The 24957-nt window shown below is 40.0% G+C and overlaps 1 protein-coding gene and 1 long non-coding RNA gene across 8 annotated transcripts in view; one reads left to right on the top strand and one right to left on the bottom strand.

The window, feature by feature from the left end:
- The window catches only part of LOC310706402, a 386819-nt gene that overhangs the window by 173956 nt on the left and 187906 nt on the right, over positions 1 to 24957 (bottom strand). The window lies entirely within an intron of this gene.
- ARHGAP6 (Rho GTPase activating protein 6) overlaps positions 1 to 24957 on the top strand; it is a 181796-nt gene that overhangs the window by 121955 nt on the left and 34884 nt on the right. For 5 of the 7 annotated variants that reach the window (XM_083501850.1, XM_083501849.1, XM_083501853.1 and 2 more), the window contains exon 2: positions 14850 to 15009. In XM_083501850.1, the coding sequence (XP_083357976.1) occupies positions 14850 to 15009 (160 nt within the window). Of the gene's footprint in view, positions 1 to 5680; positions 6321 to 14849; positions 15010 to 24957 lie in introns of those variants that run through there. The other 2 variants (XM_083501855.1, XM_083501854.1) reach the window with 1 other exon arrangement.

Raw genomic sequence — 24957 nt, 5'->3', positions numbered from 1 at the left:
TTTGGGCTTAGCTGTTCCCATAAAGATCTGGGGGGACTCCACATACAGTCGTACCTTGGAGGTCGAACAGAATCCATTCTGGAAGTCCGTTCAACTTCCAAAACGTTCAAAAACCAAATCGCGGATTCTGATCAGAAGCTGTGGAAGCCCCTTCAGACGTTCGGGTTCCGAAAGAACGTTTGCAAACTGGAACAATCACTTGTTGTGGCGTTCGGGAGCCAAAACATCCGAGTTCCAGGGCGTTCGACAACCAAGGTACGACTGTAATAGGTATATTCCAGTTTGTTGCAAATAGAGAGGCGTTTGTGATCTATTTTTAGGCCTTAACTTGTGTCCTGGTGTAAAATAACGCACACAAACAAACTGTTAAGGAAAGGGAAGAGAATAGATGCATTATATTACACATATCTAACATTTTGTAACATTGCATTTCATCTATAGTTCTTGAGCGTGCGTGCGTGCACGCACACACATGTATGGAATCAGAAAACTGGTTATGAACTGCGTATTGCGGGATTGTGTTTCTTTTTGGGGAGCTGCCGACATCCATATGTTTACTTGTTTACAATAAATGGTAGAGCTATACATTTTGGTTTCCTTTTCACAGAAATAACGAAAGCTATATGCCAGTGTTTAGTCCCCGCCCCCCTTTAAAACAAGTATCAGTAAAGCTAGCAACACTAGCCAATTATCTGTTTAGCTTATAATTTCAAGGAGTTAAAAGAATTTGGTAATTAGATGTCGGGAAAACTTCCTTGACTAAGCGAGAATGATGTGTGTGAATAGCATTTACAGCAGAAGATGAATAGCTATGGTAAAAACAGAGTGAAAATTGTTTGTCTGTCCAATCAGCAAAAAACCCCTCTTGTATTAATAGAAGAGAGAAAAAAGTTGTTTGTTTTTTAAAAAAAGAAAAGAAATAAATCTTGTGTATTCAAAGTAAGTCACCCCAGAAGATACAAATATTTAGTGGGAACCCATTTGTTTCTTCAAGATAATGAATAATAGAATCATATAACTGCAGAATTGGAAAGGATCCATCTAGTACAATTCCCTGCAATGCAGGAATCTCAACTAAAGCATCCATTATTGTGAAATTATTATGAAATGATTTGCAACAGTTAATATCAAAAGTACTATAGCTGAGCTGTTGCGATGTCTTCCAGAAAAGCTTAGCAATAGCAATATAGGGTAAATTTAACTGCAAGGCTACCTAGAAACTTTGCACCAAATCCCAGGATGGAGCAGAAAGTATGTTGCTGCTGTCCATGCAGAATTCTGGGTCAATGTTGTTAGTGTTCACATTGGCACCAGCTTTCATCTCCGGGAGCAAACTATTGTTTCATTGGCTTTCAGCCTAACTTTTCACTTTGTGAACAGAAGGAGCTTTGGTTCATGAAAGGTGAGTTTTGCTTGTGGAAGGTTCCCCCCTTCCCCCCGTGAGTAGAACAAAAAGTTGGGATCAAAGCCACTGATTCCTAAAAATAGGAAGGCATATTTAAAAACAATATGTAAGGGTAACAGTTTCCAGGAGCCCTTACAGCTGTCTTTTTCTGATGAGGAACAGCTGCTTGGAGTCTTTTCTCCCTAAGTTTCAACTGCCCAGTAAGTATTTATTGTATTTTGAAGACATAGAAGACATATAGCGTGCGCACACACATACACACATTGTGATTTGTGATATATCACCATCCTGAATATTATGAAATCATTACCACGATGTGGACTTCAAACTGATTTTGGACAACGTATCAATACATCGCCCAGCCCTAGCCTACATCTCAATAAAACTTTATTTATTAAAAAAAAGAAGCTCATGAATTTGAATGGGTTACCAGTAAGAAAAGGTGTTTAAGCCAAATTGGCATTGGTTCAACAGTTGATGCTTTGGTTATTGTAGCTACAAACTGATGTGCTTTGAAAGCCATTTCTTTTTTGCAGTCTAGAATCCTAATCCTTTTTTTCTGCATCTTTTCCAACTTTGCAGTATCCTTTCTGAGGTTTGGCAACCAGAATGGTACACAGTACAGTGGTACCTCGGGTTAAGTACTTAATTCATTCTGGAGGTGCATTCTTAACCTGAAACTGTTCTTAACCTGAAGCACCACTTTAGCTAATGGGGCCTCCTGCTGCTGCTGCCGCACCGCCGGAGCACGATTTCTGTTCTCATCCTGAAGCAAAGTTCTTAACCTGAAGCACTATTTCTGGGTTAGCGGAGTGTGTAACCTGAAGCGTATGTAACGTGAAGCGTATGTAACCCGAGGTACCACTGTATTTGTATAACGGCATGGTGATTGTGGCATTTTTATTTTCAATTCCTTTCCTAATGATCCCTAGCAAGGAATTTGCCTTTTTCACAGCTGCCGCACACTGGGTCGACATCTTCATTGACCTATCCACCGCCATTCCATCCCTGGTCAGTCACCACCAGTACGGAACCCAGGCATGTGTATGTCAGATTAATTGGCAGTTTGCTATCTTCTTTGTTGTGTGACTGTTTGTACATATATACAGGTGCACTTTTAGAACAGTGCTCTGCAGACAGTAGCAAAAGATCACAAACAATTACTGTACCAAGCTTAGCCCAGTCCAATCTTTGTCTTCTAGAAGCAAGTCTTTTGCTTTAGTAGGGCCCGGTTCCACTGCAGCCTCAATGCTGCTTAACTGTTTCTAGAGATTTTTTTACACCTTCATGAAAAGAATTGAAGATTACTACTTCCATCAGATTAGCAGTTTCTCTCTCATCAGCTCATGGTTGGAAAACTGGTTGAATCTGGTGTTATGGTTGTAGAGGCTGCCTCTTCATTATCCGCTAACCAGGAAGAAAGTGAGCCAAGATTTAAAGAAGAAGAGTTTGGATTTGATATCCCGCTTTATCACTATCCGAAGGAGTCTCAAAGCGGCTAACATACTCCTTTCCCTTCCTCCCCCACAACAAACACTCTGTGAGGTGAGTGGGGCTGAGAGACTTCAAAGAAGTGTGACTGGCCCAAGGTCACCCAGCAGCTGCATGTGGAGGAGCGGAGACGCAAACCCGGTTCCCCAGATTGCAAGACTACTGCTCTTAACCACTACACCACACTGGCTCTCCATTTGAGTCCTACCTCAGACTACAAGAATGTTGCATGGACCAGACTTGTGTAACTTTCTAGCTACACCCACACACCCTTACACACAGTGGGGGTCCCACAAAAGAAAAGATAGAAACTCAACAACCAGGGCAGAGAGAGAGGAGAAAAGAGAGTCGAGTTGAGTTTTGCAATGAGTAGTGGATTTCAGGAATGGAGAGGAAAGAAAACAGAAATTCGGGATCAGCCGGGAAGAACAAGAGAGGAAAGATTATTGCTGACAGGAAAATCAGCGCTGTGCTTCAGCTCGGGGGGTGAGGAAGGGGAGGAAGGGATATGGCACAGCAAGAGATGGGAAGAAAGGATGGGAACCAAGCTGAAGACTGCTTCAATGATCTAGTAACAACCATGGGAAGGCCCGTCAGGGAGCCTTAGCAAGCAGCACTTGGAGATAAATTGGGCTGAGCAGAGAATGCTGCTCTTAACAGGATGATTCTTGTCGTGCTGCCTGCCCTAATAGCTTAGCAATGAGCCATGTGCAGATAACCAGTGCTATGGCGCAGTGAAGGAAGGATGATTGGTGAAGGCACAATAGATATTGGAGCCTGTTCACTAAGTCCTTAAAGCCGCAGCTTCCCATTTTAAATTTTGCACCTTTGATCTCCTGCTTGGAGGCAGAGCTGGAAGAATATCGTAGATGTTAGGACTGGGATCCTTGTGTGGGAGAAGGTTGAAGGGGAAAGCTCTTCTTAGTACCGGTTCTGAACCTAGGAAAAAATAGGGTTTTGACTTGCATGGTTAAGAGGAAGAGACTGTAGCGCTGAAAGTGTGAGATAAACATGTACATTTTTCTTCTTTTCTTTACGTCTGTGGCAAATGGGAACTTGGGGATAGGACAAAAAGGAGCACTTCTGAGTGTGACATACCGTGGCATTGCAGGAAATACTGGGTCAAGTGGTGTAATTTTTGGACAGGGACATTTATTTGCAGAAGTCTCTGATCCAATCTCAGATTTGTTACCTTGAGTAAATCACTTGTCTTAATCTAGTCCAGCACTCTGTTTTCCACACTGGCAATCCAAATATCTTTGCAAAGCTTAAGTGAAGGCGAATGCATTAATCTTCTCCATATTTTATGGCCTTAGTAAATTCAAACAAGTAGCGTTTTGTCCCTGATATCTGGTATTCAGAGAGATGCAGTTGAACACAGTGTTTCCTTGTAGCTATGACAGCTGTTAGAAACCCTTTCATGGTGTGTGTGGAGTGGAGCAGCTTTGTTGGAAAAGGGCAAGGGAGGTCTGGTGGGAGATGTAGGCCAAAACTGTGGCTTTGGAGGTTGCAGTATTCTATGTAGGGAAAGGGTTAATAGGAAAACCACACAAATTTGCAAAATAAAATGATGTGCTAGTTTGTATTAATATAAACACATTTTTAAAGAATTTCTGTAATTTAAATAGAAATTTAAAGGCATCTCACTATAGCTGGGCAGCTGACACAGTAACTTGCTCGTAATTAATTTGTGCAATTATTTTTAGTGTGTCAGTTATGAGTTTTGATCATGTTGACCATCTTTGAGATGGTTATCTTTGGTAGAAAGGGTAGGAAGATGAGATGCATGTGCCTAAAATGCATGCATGCACAAATAAAACACAACATAACTATTGGGCTTCCTAAGTTGACGATTATCTTTTGCAAATCATCCGGGTAACAATTTCTCTAGTTCTGCTTATTTTAATCAAAAGTAAAATCACAGCAAAGCAAATAGCAGGGACAAAGGAATACAGCAACCAATGAAACTAAATGCTTCCCAGAAGCAAACAGGGAGGTATTTAATTGGCATTTAACACCTTAACATAGGTGCCTGTTGAAAGAAGTTGGACTGTTCAGATTTTTGGCTGCCACCAATGAAAATGCCCAATTTTTATGGCATATACACCTTTTCTCCAGAGGTGGGGACTGCAACCTCTGCAACAAGGAATCTAAATATAGAGGTTGTTTCATCTAGGTGTAGGTGGTCTTTAAGATGCTCCAGACTCAATCTGTTCATGACATTATAGGTCAAAAACAACACTTTGATTTGTGCTTAAGTAGCAGCCATATTCCATACTAATTGAAGGTTTCAGCCTTCTAAGATAGCCCCACGTGTAATGTAGTGCAGCAGTCTATGCTTGATGCATAAGGCATTTTCACAAAACAACAAGTCTAGGCTTCCCCCCCTGTTTCTAATAAGGTTATATTGCATTATACAATATATAGCAAGTTCTTTGAAAGGCTACAGTCTTAAAAAATAACTTTATTGAGAACAGAGAGACATAAAATGGGGGAAGGACGTAATAAAAGGTATGCTCACATCTATCAAAAGGGTCATATCTAGATATAGATTTGCTGAGATATAGCTTTATTTGAGATAGAGATACAAGAAACGCTGAACATTATTTTAATCTTCAGTTAAAAACCCATACCCACCCCCATACAAAATTAGTCAGGGATGGATTGGTTCATAGTATTTCCCCCTCAACCCATTTTAGCAGTGAAATGTTATTGGCTTATTGTAAAAAGCAAGCTTTGTTTTTCAAAAAGCATTTATTGCAGTTTAGCATAGGTGTGGCTTGCGTTTCCAATAGGTTTGCCGTTGGTGTTGCAACTTCTTGTTTGTTAGGGTCAGAGAAATTGCACTAAAGATTTAAAACCAAGGAGTGACCGTCCTAGATGAGAGAGAACATTAGATGTCTTTACCATACTCAAAGGGATTTTACCAGATGTGTGCAGCATTCTTTGGAGCCTTCCTAATAAGGAAAGTTTGCACAGTTACAGTGCAGTTCTTCATTTGAGGAGCCATGTGGAAGAGGATTTTCTTTGGAAGGAGGGGAAAGATAACCACTCCTTGCACCGCTTCAAAACAACATTATGGAATAAGAAGCAGTTATAGATTGTGTGTACCTTTTTCCAACAGGCAGACTTATCTAGAATTTGGCAATGCTAAACTTCTTGAACTTACTCGGAATTCCAGTTAAGAGATTAATTTTCATTTCTTTTGATTCTTAAGATTTATGATGGTAGAAACCTGTGGCAACTAAAGTGATTGTAGGAGTTACAGTTTGGGCTGTCTCTAAGATACCTGATATATACACGTCTCCAGGAAAAAAATGTGCCTTTCTTCGAATAGGAGTTCTACAATGGATTAATCTTCATCAAGTTTGGTTTCATGAAGTTAACAAAGGACGACTGTGGAAAAGCAGATTTGGGTTAATGGGTAAGAAAATAGTTATGTGATTGTGGAGCACAGCTGTATTGTAGTACTTTTGAATAGTAACTTGTTCTGTTTTAATTTTTACTTGCTATAGCTAACTTGGCAGAAAAAACAACAACCCTACCCAAACAACTTTTCACCATTCACAACATATTTCTTGCTTGGTAAGGGAAACAGCTCTACCTGCCACTTAGCAGGCTAAGAAGTCAACAAGCAGCGAGTTCTCAAATACCCTTTATTTTGTCTGTTTTCATGAGTTTGCATGTACTGCTAACAAGCCTGAGAGGGGCAAAACCCCTTCAATCAGCAGTGGTGTTGTGTAATTAAAGTCAATTATATGACTAGACTTAAGTTGGCTTGGCTGAAAGTTGTTTGAAGTCTCTGATCAGTTTTTATCATGTTTATAAGTGAACATACAAGCTCTGTAATGCTAGTTACTGTAAACTGTGTGGAGGGAAGTATTATGTAGACAATGTTTAAATGCAGTTCGTGCAACCAGTCAAAGGCAACATGGTGCCCTCCAGATGGTGTTGGAATCTAACAAGCAGCAGCCACAGACAACTTGGCCCAATGGTCAGGGATGATAAGTAATTGTAGCCAACAACATCCAGAGGGCACCATGATAACTACCCTGGCTATAGAAGCATATACTCAGTGGTTTTGCTCCAAATTTTAAAAAGCAAACTAAATTGGATGGTCAGTTAATGACCTGTGATTTGACTGCTCTGTTTTCTGGCTCCTAGCACCCATGCTAAATGTTAAGGAGAATTGGCATGCCTTTGGTTTCAGTCATAAAGAAGAGAAAATGTTTTACTTCTCCGAGAAACAGAAGTATTTCCCAACTTAATTTTAAATCTCTTTGAGATTTGTTATCTAATAACTTGGGCTGTGCCTGAGCCTGTATGTACTGCAAGTGCTTGCTAATTGATGGCAGCAGCTATCTCCTACTCTCCAGATCTTTGGAGATTAGTGTGAGCCCCACAATGGTCATCCATGATCTGAATCTTCAAATTTATAACTCGTTGCAGAGCATAGTCCCAACTAAAAGCCGGTCATCTTTTGGCTCAATCTCAAGAGTATCTCGTAACTCTAGCAATTGTTTCTGTTTTTCATAACAGTGGGAAATTTTATGGCTATTTTTTTCCTTCTCCTGGTCCAAAATAAATGTGCTGCTTAAAACAAAGAATGAAACTAAAGGGCACCATTTGAATTTCAGTGCACCAACGATTGAAGATTGCAAAGGGCTTCCACTTGATCTATCCTAATCACGTGTGACACTTTTCTAAAGAGAGTCCGAGAGCTCTGACATGGGAAAGGAATGAAAGACAGTCATTGGGAGAAATGCTTTCATGTTGGTCTAATGACTGTATAAAATGCAGCATGTACATTCTTAAACCCTGGCAAGTAACTGATAAGTCTAAAGGGAGCTGTTAAATATATGTGTGTCTAATTTCCAAGAAAAACTACATCCCTCTTTTTGCTTCCCATTCTACATGTTGACTGAATGCAGGGGCGGGGGGAGTAGGATCCCACTTCCTGGCCCTGTTCCTTTGAACATTTAGCAAAGGGTGAGCATAGAGCTTCTATGTGCCTATAGCTGTAGGCACGCAGATTCCACACATTCAGAATCCCTCTTATTGAGGGGCTCCTGATCATGTCAAAGAGTCTATAAGCACACAGCTGTATGCATGGAGAGGCCTGATTTAACCTTCTGCTGAACTCACAAAGGTTGGGCTGAACACCTTTGGAGGTTGGCAGGGCCAACTGGGCTCTCAACATGTGGAAAGAAGGATGGGAATAAGGTTAAAATGTATCTTGAGACCAGGGGAAAAAACAAATGTGTGCATCTGTGCTATTCCCATTTAATGCTGGTCACTTATACAATTACCAGTAGGTCAAAAGTATTCCGATTCCTCAGTTGTTTCATTGGTTATATTTTATCCCCTGCTATTTAGTAAAGATTGCTTTCAAAGTGGTATACAGTCATACCTCGGGTTACAGCTGCTTCAGGTTGCGTTTTTTTGGGGTTGCGGACCGCCGAAACCCGGAGGTACCACAACGGGTTACTTCCGGGTTTCGGCAGTTGCGCATGCACAGAAGCGCTAAATTGCGCTTTGCGCAGGTGCGGGTTGCGAACACTGCCAGTTGTGAACATGCATCCCGCACGGATCACTTCACAACCCGAGCGTCCACTGTGTAGCAATTACACTCCAGCACGTATGCATCTTAGGCGTGCCTTTTCTCATAGAATCATAATCATAGGACTGTAGGGTTGGAAGGGACCACAAGGGTCATCTAGTCCAACCCACTGCAATGCAAGAATCATTTGCCCAATGTGGGGCTTGAACCCACAACCCTGAGATTAAGATTATCATGCTCTACCACCTGAGCTATACAATCTGACTCTTGGCAGCTGTTGACATAGTATAGGTTCCAGTCTGGGACAGCTGTGGGGGTGGGGAATGGGTTGCTGCTGGATTTGAGCTCCCTGATAGTAAAGGTGACAGTCCACTGAAATGGTCCCTGCATTTATCTGTGGTATGCCTGGAAGTTGTTGACATAGTCTAGATTTAGACCATTGCTGATTTGATTTAGAATGGCAGACTGGAGTTAAAATGCTTGCATGATACTTGATTTTAATTGCATTTGTAAACATAAGTGGATGTATTGTGGGGTATACTCCTCCAGTGTATATTTAATAAGTAACATGACATCTTCTATAACTTTAGACATCTCTTGTCCAGAGATGAACAATATGGTCAGCTAAAGTCAAGCATTGTAGTGTCATAAAGATACCAATGCTTTCAAAACTGAGGCTGTGACTACAGTGGTACCTCAGGTTACACACGCTTCAGGTTACAGACTCCGCTAACCCAGAAATAGTGCTTCAGGTTAAGAACTTTGCTTCAGGATGAGAACAGAAATCGGGCTCCAGCGGCGCGGCAGCAGCAGGAGGCCCCATTAGCTAAAGTGGTGCTTCAGGTTAAGAACAATTTCAGGTTAAGTACAGACCTCCGGAACAAATTAAGTACTTAACCTGAGGTACCACTGTATTTTCTTTTCAGAGGTCTGCTATAGTTAAATCAAGCCTCAGAAATTAGGATACTGTTTGTTTTATTTGAATTTTCTGGGTTACTTATTTCACATTGCTACATTCATTGTTTGTCTGCATGGCATGATTTTTTAAAAAATAGTTTAATTGGATTATAATGGTAACAAGACACACAAAGGAAACAAAACAGGAGTCATTAGAGTTCAAAATAATATGCATATAATCTATATACAACAAAGAGGATATGTTGTGAATCTTGCATCAATTTAAGCATGAACTTTAGGGAGGGTTAATAAGAGGCCGGAACATACATATATCCTCTCCATAGAGCAATTTGAGTCAATGGTTGACATCGGATATTCACATTTCTAGTCACATAAAACAAAAAGTGCCCTCAGATACTATCAGATTTATCTGTGCCCCCCCCCAAGTATGCGGTATCAATACATCAGACTTTCAGAGACCAAATTTTATCCAAGCACCCTGCCGTGGTAAATTTGGATGTTTTCCATTGGTTGGCCAACTCTAAGCATGCTGCTACCAGTAACACACAAAACATGTTCCTTATGGATCTCAGAACCACCCAGTCTACTGATATTAAGTAATGGCAGAGGTGGAATTGGGGAGGGGGTGTTGTCCTATAATAGCCTATAGTTTGGGCAAGAACTCCATCCCAGTAAGTTTTCACAAAACAACATTCCCACCAAAGAAGCAACCCCTCCCCTCTCCACAACATCTCCAACAGAAATATTTGGATTTATGGTGTTTTAATTTAAGCAGAGTCCAGTGCCACCTATGGATTGTTTTTAAGGTTGCTTCTTGGGTGCTTTCTGAAACTGATTTCAATGTCATTCTCCTCCACATTGCATCCCACACACCATTTTAGTATTTAAGGAGGTACCAGCTTCTTCAATAAGTACCTTACATGTTAGGGATTTCTTCCCTTTCATATTGCATCCATCTTGTGCACATACCATGTAAGGCATCTTCTCGTATTTTCCACCCTTAATTATTTTCATGCAAATAACTGGATTTGAAACATCTTAAAATGTTCCATCAGGGGCTGGCCATCCTTGCGTAAGTCTAAAACTGGATAACTTCTTGCCTCCTCACATCTCTGAAATTTGTGGTATTCATCAGATGGCATGAGCAATCTTCAGATGAAACTGAACTGTTGCTAACATTAATAAATAGTGTGCCTATTGATTTTGTAAGAAATCATGTTTGGATTATAAGAGATTGAAGGATACTTTCTCCATTGCAGGAATACACTAAGTACAACTGTTTCATAGTGAATCTTAATATCAAGCTGTTTTCACACTTCCTTCATGCTCTTGGAATGTAACTGGGTTTATGTACATCCACCCCTTTATTATGATGTAAGCTTGTACAATGATTCAACTACTCTTGTATGTATCTGATCCAGACATATACTGAGTTTACGTTTGAAGAACATAAGTTGTATTTCTCTTGTGCATGTAAATTTAGCCTCCCCGTCGACAGTAGGCAACGTTCCTCATGGTGAAATGCTATGCAGAACTTATGAAAAGGGGTAGACAGACATAGAACCATAGAATTGTAGAGTTGGAAGGAACTCTGAGGATCATTCTAGTCCAACCCCCATGTAATGCAGGAATACACAGCTGCCCCATATGGGGGTTGAACCTGCAACCTTGGCATTATCCGCACCATGCTCTAGCCAACTGAATTATCCCAAAGTGGTTCATGAGCCCTCTGAAAGACAAGAGAAAGTGAAAAGTCACTGAGTAATTGCCAAGTTTCTTAATACAGGAAAGGCTTGCTTCAGTGGATTATATTGACCCCATGGCTTTTGACAAAGGCAGGACATCTGTATTCAGTGACTAAAGTGCAGTCAGGAATCTTACTCAAGAATAGTAGGCTAGGGGGCACTAACATGGATTCAGTCCTTTAAAATGGACATCTAGCTTAGCACTACAGTCATACCTCGGGTTAAATATGCTTCAGGTTGAGCGTTTTCAGGTTACGCTCCGCAGCGACCCGGAAGTAACAGAACGTGTTATTTCCGGGTTTCGCCGCTCACACATGCACAGATGCTCAAAATGACGTCACGCGCATGTGCGGAAGCGACAAATCGCGACCCGAGCATGTGCAGATGCGGGTTGCATTCGCTTCAGGATGCGAACGGGGCTCCGGAGCAGATCCTGTTCGCATCCAGAGGTACCACTGTACTGCCTCCCAATTCAACCTTTAAATGAAACTGGATGCATTTAGTAGCACCATTTACATCCATTTCCTACCAATTTCTGCATGTTGCTCCATTTTCTTCTCAAACCCCTGCAGCTCACCCCTCCCACTCAGTAGGTTAGCAATAAGAAATCTGACCATGGGAAGACATCGTGTTAAAACGTTGTCCAGTACAATGTGAACAGACTCCTGCACGTCCCACCTCATTGGCACCAGCTCCAAGGAAGCATTCAGAAATGTTCACTTCCTTTTTTAAAAAAAACAACTATAACTTGTTTCATCCAAATCAACAAACTGTGCTTAAAAGATGCCAGTATGAAGCCGTTGCTTCTTGAGATACCCAGGGCTGACTAGGGACCTTCTGTCTTCAAAGCACATTTTCTCCCACAGAGCTTAGCTAAACAGATCCTTTGTGTTCTCCTTGAGAATGGGGATGGAGGGCAGGGCTTGTAACCAAGCGAGTCTTTCCTCCATTCATCAGAGGGAAGGCCTATGTTCTACAACGGAAGGAAGATCTACAACTGGCAACTCCCCTCCCACTCCCCCCCCCATAAAATTAAGTTGTGTTGGGACGAAATGAGCTTCTTGAACAAATTTTTAGTGTACATAATGTTTTTAGTATAATGAATCTTATTGTACTAGCTTGTGCCCCTCTTGTGAACAGTCTAAAGTTTTATGTTACTTTGGTTTGTTTTAATTCATTTAGTTTCTAAATAAAGCAGACAGCTGAAAGTAAACATTTATTGCTCATCTCAGTTAGATCAGGAGATTCCAGTGTTCATAACATAGCATTTCCAAAAATATTTTGACAGATATAGTCTTCACTAACATCATGTTAGAGTGGCCTAGGAGAGAATTTACTGCGGCAAAGTTAACACATGCTAGATTTCTTTGCACTACTGGTGGCAGGGATACATGAACCATTACTGCTCCCTGGGCAAAAAAAAATCCACTGTGGTCCTTTGTCTAGAACTGTTATTTTTGTGCTTATCTGTGAGCTTGTTAGTTTTCGGGATTGGATCCTGAAAACAGTATTAAGGAGTAGCCCAGACTTCCAAAAGAAGTTAGTAAGCTACCTTCCAGATGACAAATTTAGTCTTTAGCCTTAATTTTTATTAACATTGCTAAGGAATTTTAAATGAAGAATAGCAGTAATTAATCTTTCCTGCTCAAATTCCTTTTATTGATATCTTAATATTTGTTGCTACCTTCATTTCATTCTGCGCAAATTGTAACATTAAGGCTGCAATCCTATACTAATATATATGGGAGTAAGGCCCACGTAACTGAATAGGACACGGAGGTAAGTAGATATGTATAGGATGCTTCTTGTTTAGGTTTGCTGAATCAGCTCATAAGTGAATCACGGTGCATATCTATTATGTACTGAAGTTCTCACCCTGGGCCAGCAGGGGGATACTGTAGATAGTTCAGGTCTACATATGCAAATAAGGGATTGAAAGTGACGTTAGTGATTGGATAGTTACAGAAAATGGTTACTGTTGCATTCTAGTGGAGCTCTATATAAGCAGGCTGGCTGAACCCTTCAGTTCAGTTCTGTTCTGGCCTGTGAATAAACAAGAGCTGTTTGAAGAATCGCTGTGTCGTCTGATATTTTCACCCACAACTTAACAATATCTTTCAAACCACACCTGACATTTTAAGTGTCACAATGTTGAATAATACCGAAGACAAGTGCAACTCTTTAGGACCTGCGTGCCAGATATTCATTAAAGTTTCAGCGGAATGTGACTTAAAACATACAAAACACGTATGCAAATATTGTTGATGCTTATGTGTTTGTGGCATTTGCTTGAAGATGTTTATGGATCTACACATATGTGTTGCATTGAACAGTATAAACATAGGATGCTTTTTGCTTTCATTGGAAAGCTCTTTATGGTTGGAAGTTCATGACAGATTTCAGCCTTGTTTTGCTTTCTGAATATTCTACACTGCAAATATTCTGGTATATGGTGACGTGGAAATCCATGAAGTCCTTTTGAAATTTATTTCATCACTGGTCTAGCTCTTCAAGGTTCCAGACAGGAGTCTGTTTGCTTACTGGGGACTGAAATTGGGAACTTTTGCATGCAAAGTGGATACTATATCATTAAGCTATGGCCATTCCCTAAATTGTAAATTATTATTGCTTGTTCTGATATCCTTGGCTCTGTTAATAAGTAACATGCCTCACATTTCAGAATACTAATTTAAATGTATAATAAATTAGAAATGAAAAGGCATCATTTAGTTACCGTATTGGCCTGAATATAAGCCTCACTTTTTCCCCAAATTCCGACAGTGAAAAGTTAAAAGTGTGGCTTAGATTCCCGACCTTACGGTATGCAGCCAGGAGCGCAGCAAAGCGGCGCCCACCCCGCGCGTAGTCCTCCGTCCTCTCCCCCAAGGCTGGGAAGAGAGAGAGTGGGGAAGGGGAAAGGCTACCGGCAACGCAGCGCAACTCTCCCCGCACCCAGTTTGCAGCCAGGAGCAGCAAGGATTGGAGCAGGTTATATTCAGGTATTTCTGGTGCTGTGGGTTAAACCACAGAGCCTAGGACTTGCCGATCAGAAGGTCGGCGGTTTGAATCCCCGCAACAGAGTGAAATCCCGTTGCTCGGTCCCTGCTCCTGCCAACCAAGCAGTTCGAAAGCACCTCAAAGTGCAAGTAGATAAATAGGTACCGCTCTGGCGGGAAGGTAAACAGCGTTTCCGTGCGCAGCGCTGGTTCGCCAGAAGCAGCTTAGTCATGCTGGCCACATGACCTGGAAGCTGTATGCCGGCTCCCTCGGCCAATAAAGCGAGATGAGCGCTGCAACCCCAGAGTCGGCCACGACTGGACCTAATGGTCAGGGGTTCTTTACCTATTTCCCCCCCTCCAATTTTAAAGGTGCGACTTATATTCAGGCCAATACAGTACATGTTCTTCAACTTGAATAAATGAAGACATGCTACTGCTATGCACACAATCCTTGGTGGGAATTGCAGTGGTAGACGTTCAATAAAGAGCCCTCCACAGGCTTTGTATGTGTCACCGGTTAAGCCAGATAGCTGTCCTTTTCCAACCAATAATGTTAAAACAAGTTTAGAACTCCCTTCTGCAAAAATTATGGAATGTGCCATGGTGACTGTGGGTGTTTAATAAAGCGTAAGTTAAATGTTTAGTTATGGGATAAAGGGCTGAGTGGCATTCTCAGTGAACTGTTGATTATCCATATGACCCTTCATACTTTTCCACTTGATTTCCTGCAGGGTGACTTCACTTGGAACAGCATGTCAGGGCGCAGTGTTCGGCTGAAGTCTGTTCCTGTTCAAAGTCTTTCTGAATTGGAGCGTGCCCGGTTACAGGAAGTGGCCTTTTATCAGTTGCAGCAGGACTGTGACCTAGGATGTCAGATAACGATTCCCAAAGGTGAGATGTGATCCTGAAGTCTCCTGAGGACAGTGCTGAAATGGTCGGCCCTGTCTGGTACATTGCAAACTGTTATTTCCATTTGAAGTATATATTAAGGGAAAAAACATTTCTTTCTATGAAATTAGTTTTTGGCTGTTGTTTTTAAGTGGTTGAATGCGGTCTCAATATATATTACATAAATGTTCTCTTCAGGGATTGTATTCCCCAAACAGTTAAAATACCAATATTGTTGATAACACAATCACATATTTTGCCACTGCCCCCATGAGGGAAACTAGTTGCTCACTGATGGCCCTGATTTTAGAATTACCTAAAGGCTCTGTGCTACTCCTGAGCAGCCTTTAAAATTGCTATATGAACTGGTGAATTAAAAATATTTGTTGTTTTTAGATATTTAGGTCTGACTTACTAGGGAGGATAATAAAAACAATCTCATTTTCAAGGGCTTCTTATATGCAAAATATTTATGAAGAAGAAAAATTACAAAATGTTGCTTTCTTTAGGCTGTGCCTGGGTCAATGCTGGTACTTAGCAGTGATCTTTTTTATCCTTTTTATTTTATTTTTTTAATAACCAAGGCAGCTGAAGAGCCTGGGAACCCACAAACAGGATTTTACTAGTGATAATAATGGTGTAGCTGTTATTTACATTATTTGCCTGTGGACCCATTGAAAGCAACTGGCTAACCACTATAAATAGGATGCTGGTGCCACTAGAATATCTGTCTGATCCAACAGGGCTCTGCTTATGTTTAGATGCCTATCTATGCATATTGTTCAGACTGAACTTGGGAGGAAAAAAATTGAGTGGACTGCTTATCTCTCATCTATACTACAGACTGCAGCATTATTCAAGCATTAGGCTTTTTAACTGGGAAAAGCTAGAACAATTCAGATGCAAGAGAACATAATGCAATTAAGTTTTATTTGGGAAAACGTAGCATCTACTAATGTTGCTTTAAGGATCTTCTAAAGGTCAGAGAATAGCTGTGTTATGAGTCAGAACCATTTATATGCCTCATTATGGATTTCAATAGTTTCTATGGTCTTCTTCTACTTTAAAGTTGCCATGCCCAAAGTAAACTAATTTAAGAAATTGCCACTTTGGAGATTTGGATGGATCATTTTACTGCTTGCCATAACCTGCAAGCAAACTGGAAATATGTAAAGATCCTCACAATAACAAGGGGCACTTAGTTTTATCCTTCCTTTTCATTCTGGCTTCTGGGCCTTGTTATAAAATATTGAACTTATCAATGGTTTTCTTTTCTTTCTTTCTTTTCTTTTACTGTACTTGACTTGCTAGTTGACTAATTTTGATTGACTGGCCTGTGCTGAACTTTTCATAGATAAAAAGCATAGTCTTGGAGTAAATTGTGTCCAAACGGAGCAAGAAACAATTTAACATTCAGAACCTTTATTCTTCTGTGTTTGGTTTTGTGCCCAGTATGTTACTGCTCAGCTATGAAAAAAATGGCAATGTGCTTTCTGCCTTGTGTTTATTTTGGCAGGGGGTGGGGTTGGGATTTTGGACCTCTGTTTATATTGCTCTTTGTTGTGTTTAATTACCTATTTGTCATCTTCATTCAGTGTGACTACGGTTTTTACTTTTTTTTGGTCGTTACTTGCCATTGGTCCCTTGTATTTAGCCATTCACGATGGTGTTCATGTATCTGCGTTTTTGTACAAAAGTGGAAAGGTTCAGAGTAAATGTCCGTGGATTATGTTTCCAAATTTTAGCACCAATTAGCATATGGTGCCTCAGTTCCCAAATATACAAGGCATAATAGACATGTACACTATATGGCAGGAGTACACATTTTTTCTACACAGATGTAAACCAAGATAGGGAGTAGATAGGATATCTGAATCGGCCCTCAAACATTATTAGATAAACAAAGGGTTCTGCAACAACTTGATTTCTTGTGGAAGAATGTATTCAAACAATCAGTATGATGGCTACTTTAAATATAACACTCACAGAGAGCTTTTTACGCAACTTCTTCAATTCACACTTTGCTGCTGCAGCCCTGCAGATGGCAATGGTTGACACTGAGATTGCAAGGAATGGTGGTAGCAGCTTTTGTGTGAGAAGGTCCAAGATTGCTTCTAAAGGTAGAACTTAAGTTCTAAAATATGCAGTGAGCTAAAATAAATAATAACAGCTGGCCCTTTTTTCAAGTTCGTTTTCCCCTTTTGAGTCTTTTATTTGTTGCTGTGGCTCCCTCCTGTTCCTATGTGTACATGTGTGTGTGTTGCAGTGACATTGGTAGTTGTACATGATTGTTCCCATAAGAGCGATCTCTGCAGTCTCTTAAATCCGCCACATGTGGTTCCTAGTCATTTGAATCTTCTTCCCACAGTCAAATGCAGAAAGCTTATATTTGTTTTTCTTCCATAGTAAGGAACACTGCCTATCTGGTATCTTGGAGTGAATTAGAATGAGAAACAAAGCAGTTTCACCTCCCAGACCTTAATCCTCTTAAGTTCTCTCTTGGTTTGCAAAAGTGACCATGCATCAAAGAAGCTAAATAAATGGCTATCTAAAGGGCTCCTTTGCTGTTTGGAACTAATAGACAGCCCACAACAATGCAAACATGAGTCATTGCCTCATAAGCGAGATAAAATGGGAGATGTCTCTTTTATGATGGTACTTGCTATGCTATTGCACATACGTGCATCATCTGAAAATTAGGAGAATATACTTACAGCTTCATACCCATTTGAAACGTATGCAAATGTAATTGGTGGATATAATCATATGATTTAGTCAATGAGTTGACTAAGATTTATTTAATCTGGTTGTATCCCTGCAAATACACAGTCATTACAGATAAAAACAAGAACCGCTAGAAACAAAGAAAAATCATTAAAATACAATTGAACATTGATAGAGCTATTTACATATATAAAATCTGCTTAAACCACACGTAAGTGTTAGTATGTGCTTCAGTGTGGGACTGATGTAATAAATTGTAAACAACCCCCAGATTCCATCTATAAATTCAAATATGAGACTATTCAAATGAAACTCTTCTGAGGCTTATAAGCATTATAAATGCTAATAAGAATATTATTGGATGTAGGAGATTTAGGAGGGATTTGTTTTTGCTGCTTCCTTATTTTTACTCCCACCCCAAAGTATATCTTCCTTATTTGATGTTAAATACTTTCATCTGGTTATGATTTATTTGTAAGCAAAACATCCTTCACATTTTGTAGAATGGAATCCATAAACCTTTGTAACCTTCCTATAGAATAGTTTTGTTTGGAAAGATTAAGAAATATGCAAACCAGAGAGAACTTCGACCTTGAGAACTTTACTTTAAGGGGGAAAAAAGCAGCAGCAAATAATGAATTTGCAGCAGGATATATGAAGGAAAACTCACTATCTTCTGACCACCTATCTTGTTTCGACTTTAAGTTTCAATTTGTTCACTCTTATCTGGCCCATTGTTGATACTGGATATTGATACCCCTTTGATCTTGATATTCCACTCACCCCAGATAGACCCCGCCTTAAGATGGCTACCATGCACTAAAAAAAACCTGTCCAAGAATAGAGTATTGGAGAGTCACTGGAAAATACCCAACATGGTTTATTTCCGTGGGGGCTTATTAAACTCAGTCATCCATCTCTTTTAGATACCGGGAAATATTTAGAGCAGAACTCTAAAACGCTGTAGCTCTGCAGAATATAATATGCTCAAAATATTATGCCCTAAATAAGTAATGTATGATATAAAAGTAACATCACGTTTTGAAATGTGTAGTCATTATGGGAAGGTTTTTATCTAAATGTTGAATCTGGAACTCAAGATAGGCCTAAAAGTATGGTCTAACTAATCTGAATGAACATAGGATGATCCTGCTAAATCAGGCCAATGGCCCATCTTGTCCAGTATCCTGTTCTCACAGTGGCCAACCAGATGCCTGTGGGAAACCAGGGAGGAGAACATGAGCACAAGATCACTCTTACCTTCCGTGGTTTCCAGCAGCTCGTATTCTGAAGCATTGCTGCCTTCAGCTGTGGATACAGAGCACAGCCATCATGGCTAGTAGCCATTGATCCCTCACTCCTCCATGAATTTATCTAATCTTCTTTTAAAGCCATACAAGTTGGTGGCTTTCACTGCCTCCTGGGGGAGGAGTTCCATAGTTTGACTAAGGACCATGTGAAGAAGGACAGTGGTACCTCTGGTTAAGTACTTAATTCGTTCCGGAGGTCTGTTCTTAACCTGAAACTGTGCTTAACCTGAAGCACCACTTTAGCTATTGGGGCCTCCTGCTGCTGCCGCACCGCTGGAGAACGATTTCTGTTCTCATCCTGAAGCAAAGTTCTTAACCTGAAGCACTATTTCTGGGTTAGCGGAGTCTGTAACCTGAAGCGTATGCAACCTGAAACGTATGTAACCCGAGGTACCACTGTACTCTCTTTGATCTGACATGAATCTTCCAACGACATCCACAAATTCCAGTGTTATGAGAGAGAAAAACTTTTTTGTTTACTTTCTCCACGCAGTGCTTAAGTTTATAAACTTCTTACTTGCCTTTTCTCTAAACTAAAATGTCCCAAACGCTGCAACCGTTCTTCATAGGGGAATCGCTCCATCCCTTTGATAATTTTGGTGGCCCTTTTCTTGAACCTATTTCAATTCTACAATATTGTTTTTGAGGTGAGAATACCAGAACTGTAGACAGTATTTCAAATGCCATTGCACCCTAGGCTGGCATTATGATATTGGCAGTTTTATTTTAATTTTTACCAGAGTTTCTGCACTTACACTAATAAGTAGGTAGAAAGATTAGGAAAAATATGTCTTGCTTTAATACTGCAGTTGTTGTATTTCTTGGTATATAATTTCCTAAAGAAACTTAGGAGCAGAAGAGTAACTTACCTTTTGACTGAGGAGTGGGGAATTTATGAATTCCTTGCGCAACCAAGGTTCGTGTTAGTTCACTTGAAAAAACACACTCTTTAACTGGGAAAACTCAATGGAATTTATTGGCTGAAGCTCTTGGAATTTCCTGTTGTCTTTTGTCTGTTTATACATTGCAATTGGGATTGATTCTGACGATGTTACAAGAAATATTCTGTCAGTGTACCGTGCAATGGCTGCTGCAGCTCTTTAGGCTTATATTAAGCAGTTCATAATCCTATTGTTTAATTTTATTTTTAAGAGAATAATTCTGGTTTTTGAGGTTGGTAAAGAATACTTTAGTCATTATTTCCTAATGTCTCAAACTAGAACAAAACTGTAAGTAATTACACATTTATCCACTTTTAAAATCTCATAATTATTTGCACATCTAATTATTTTGAAAATTTGGCCTCAGTCCAGTATGCAGGATATGACACGCTATGAAATCATATGCAGTGACCTTGCATCCTAAAGCACACAAGAGTGCCTACATTTTTGAAATGCACCACACCTTCAACCACTATCTTTTAAGATTTGTTTCAGATGGTGATTATATGTGAACACAAATTAATGATTAATCCTATAACTCTGTCCATAATAGGTTCGCCAAATAGCTCCTAGTGCCAAACATACCACTTGGCTGTGGAATGGATCCCGCAGCCCTCCACTCCCATTTCCATCCACTTGATTCCAATGCTTGGATATTATTTTAGTTTTGGAGAGCAACAGCAATAAATCATTTGTTGTCAGGCACCTTCATTTCACCATAGTAAAGGTAAAGGGACCCTTGACCATTAGGTCCAGTTGTGGCCGACTCTGGGGTTGTGGCGCTCATCTCGCTTTACTGGCTGAGGGAGCCGGCATACAGCTTCCGGGTCATGTGGCCAGCATGACTAAGCCGCTTCTGGCGAACCAGAGCAGCACACGGAAACACCGTTTACCTTCCCGCCGGAGCGGTACCTATTTATCTACTTGCACTTTGACATGCTTTCAAACTGCTAGGTTGGCAGGAGCTGGGACTGAGCAACCAGAGCTCACCCCGTTACAGGGATTCTAATCGCCAACCTTCTGATTGGCAAGTCCTAGGCTCTGTGGTTTAACCCACAGCACCACCCGCATCCCTTCATTTCACCATATCTAAGCACAAAAAAGATTGTTAAGAAAATTGCAAAAAAAGATTTGGTCCCTGTGAAACATTTTCGAGACTTTACCTCTGATTTAATTTAAGCTATATTTCTCATTAATTGCTTCCTCTCATTATAAAATGATCGGATGGGGATTAGGGGTTGGAAGGCAGAGAAAGGCACCCTAAAATGAGCCAGTGTTCTGCAGCAAAGCTGTAGGGATCTAGCAGCATGGCTTTGTGCCAAGGATCTGTGATTCAATCCCAGAGCCTGGAGTTGGGGAAAACATAGAAGGTTATGGCCTGTCAATAGTTTGCTTGTTTTGATACTTTTATGGCATAGAAAAAGAGTTAAATTGGCATAGAATAGCAGGTCTTTTTCTTGACGTAGCCACTTTTTACATTTAGGACTTGTCAGCCTAGGTTGTGTACACCCATTCTTCCCACATACTTGCTTGATAGCACTGTGTTGAAGATTTCTTCCATATTTTTTCCACCCATTTTGCATCAGTTAATTGTTAAATGCAGTTTCTTTTCTCATCATCAAAGGGGAGAGGAAATTCTCACAGGATGTGTGCAAGGTTTAGCTATGCTTACCTTGTGTTTAAGCTCGTTGAGAGGTGCTTGTGAATTACCATTCTGTCATTCTATAAATCCTCCAAGGTCCTTGGTTGAGAAATTAAAAGAATGGAAAGAAAAATTGGAAAAGAAAGAGCAAATCCATTCAGAATTAGATTTCCCTTCATTTTTATTTATAAAATATGAAATAAATACGAAGTGTGCTTCTCTTCTTTTTATTTACCTTTAATATTTCCCCAATACAGAAAATTTTATTCTAGGCAGAGAGGCTTTAACACTGTGCTGCAGTTCCCATGTGCATTATAACATCAGACTGTTTTGTGCAATGTGGTTCCTTTGCCATCACCAAAGTTTCCCCTTGGCAACTCTTTTAAGTATGTACAATACAGAGCCAGAGAGAAAGAGCCCAGTGCTACACGCCCTATCATATGAGTTATGATCTCCTTGTGTTGGGTTTATGTTCATGTGTGATGTGCTGAATTATACCTGTGCTCAGGGTGGGTGGTGGTTTCGGTAAAATTCCCTCCACCAAGTCCGGGACTGGTGTAAAAGTTGCACCATCAATGGGGATGCATAGACTGTAGGTTTATAGCAGTCTTCCCTGACATGGTGCCATCCTTATGCCTCGGGCCACATCTCCCATCAGCTCCAACCAACATGGGCTGATAGGAGTTGTAGTCCAAAATATATGGAGGGCACCATCCTCTGTTTCAGCTCTGTTCTGCTGGATTATATTTGCCAACAGAATAGTTCAGCTGCCAGGGAATTCAGCTGGTGCATTCAGTTGCCTGTCTGTCATATCGACAGTGTATATGATATTCTGTGCACTTAGCAAGGCTTCTGCTGAACCCTGTAACTCTTCAGCCAGCATCCAAAGTTTTGATTATATTTCAACATTCAACAGAAATCCTTTTAATTGATTTGAAATAGCAATTTCACGAGGTCACTAGTTGTTAAACTGAGAAAAAGAAACTTGTAATTTATTTAATAGACTCAGAGTTTTCTGTGTTCCAGTTTCCTTGCATATTTTTTTCTAGTATAATGATGTTTTGAGTTTTAGTTCAGAGATTAAGTATCTCTCCACTGGTTCTCCATGAGGATAATAATCTTTATTAGGAATGGAATTGCATAGTGATTTTGGAAAGCAGCTGTATTAAAGAAGGTTTTGTGGATTTCATGTTAACTGTGTATATTTAAATGCCTATATATGAATTTATGATGAAGGGGTAACAGCAATACTGAGTGAAGCATCAGTTTCAAACCCAATAAGCCTGTCCTTTTTGTGTTATATGCCTGGTTTAAAAGTGTTTTGGGCCATTCCGTGTTCTAGATAACTTTTATCTGTATTTCAAATTGGCAAACAGCAGGAGATACAGGGGAACTATGTTTGAAGAGTAACCATTTCAGTGAACAATAGAAGCATTGATTTTTCTGTGTTGTATTGCTATCAGAATATGAAGCCGTGTAGAATATTTGTACAAATTTTCAATCAGATAAAACCCAGTCAGTGCAAATGGATCAAAGAGGAGGAATTACGTTTCAATTAAATGATAACATTTGCTTTCAACAAACATAACGTTGATTCTGTTGGAGCTAGCAGAAACTCTTAAATTGAAGCAACCAGAAGAAAAGCTCTTTTCTGCATTAAAAAATATAGAATTGAAACACTGAGTGGCAGAAAATAGATGGAATTTTAAAAGCAAACTTGTGGGCAGCCAGCCCCGGCTGCCAAGCAACAGGAACGTTATGGTACCGTAGTTTTTCAATACTGAACTTCAGTAGCTTGTACCTAGTTAATATTTGATCAGTTAAAAGCATGCACATTCTTGATCATATTCCATGGTATGTTTTGGTGCATTAAGCCCTCTCCTTGTCTAATCAGAGAAGGAAAAGTTCACCAATGGCTATTTGTCCATGTCATTGGGGACAGAACTACAGAACTTGGGATTCTCAACCCCCTGTTTGCCCCTCTGTTCGGAGTTGTGGTAGACATCCTTGGACATCCTTAACTACTACACTACCGACTTCTATTTTTCTAGGCAGTACCTTTCCCTTAGCTTACCTTAGAGACTAGATTTCTTGTTCATATGGGGGGAATTAAACTGGAAGGGAGGAAGTTTGCAGTGGAAAGTGAGCATGTGAGAGGAGAAAGAGTTTGGCACAACCCTTTTCTACCTTACTGGTTTTGGAGGAAAACATGAGCTTCAATCCCAGTTGTGTCCATAGAGTTGAAATCTCTCTGAGCTCAGGAAATGCACTTTCATTTATCAAATGCTGAGGGCAACCCAAAGGCACGATTCTTCCTACTATGCCCTGCATTTGAACTTTCCAGGTTCACAATGGGTTGGGCTCATAATTTAAGGTTTGATGAACATCTGCCTGACATCGCATGGCAGCTCTTGTGTTTTTCGCCATCTGAGGTGTGTCGTTAATAAAACATTAGATATATTTGGTACTTGAAGTTCAGTTTGTTTGTTTGTTTTTTGTTTGTTTGTTTCCTATGGATAGCATTTGATCATCTAGCTTCCACTTGCAGTCTTAAGTTGTACAGCCCAGACCTAAAAACTGAAACAGTTAAATATTCTCTTGATCTAAGTTAGTGTAGCTTTGTTACTGTCTTATACAATAGTATAAAATTGGAACAATAAGATTTACTGGATTATTTAATCCAGTATACTATACAAAAAAGCTGTAGGTCTGCTACACTTTAGAAAGATATCTGACATGTTAAAACAGGCGCCTAGTTTCAGTGACTGAATTGTGCTAATACATGTGTTGAAAGTAAAATACCGTTTTATGGCAGACAATTTACAAAAATGCTTCAGGAAGTGATAGCCGACCATTGACTTGCACTGATGCAAGAAGAAACTTGTCAACTGAGCTGCACAAGTCTTCCTTTACAATATCTTAAAGAACTGTGGAAACTTATTATTAGGTGACAATAGATGCTATAATAAACATGTTTACTTGAGAGCTAATGGTGACTTATTCCACGGGGATTAGGTTTGCTGCTTAAAGCTGTATGTGCTTGTTACTTCTAACGTATTATTTATTAATTTTGTGAACAGATACTTTACACATTTGAATATGTACTCACTCTTTCTCTGTCTCTATGTCTCCCCCCACCCAGTCCATTTCACTTGTAGGACTGGAATAGTATGTTCATATTAACATGCACACACACACACACACACACACACACACACATGTTAAGAAGAATGTAAATTGAGCAGTTAATGTGCATAGCGATTAGTCATGCATATTCACCTTCTATGAAGAAGTAATTATGCACATTTCCTAGTTAATTGACATAATATTCAAC

The sequence above is a fragment of the Podarcis liolepis genome (assembly GCF_965112155.1).
Source record: "Podarcis liolepis genome assembly, chromosome: 4".
Lineage (NCBI taxonomy): Eukaryota > Metazoa > Chordata > Lepidosauria > Squamata > Lacertidae > Podarcis > Podarcis liolepis.
This window is presented reverse-complemented; position numbering and strand designations above follow the sequence as displayed.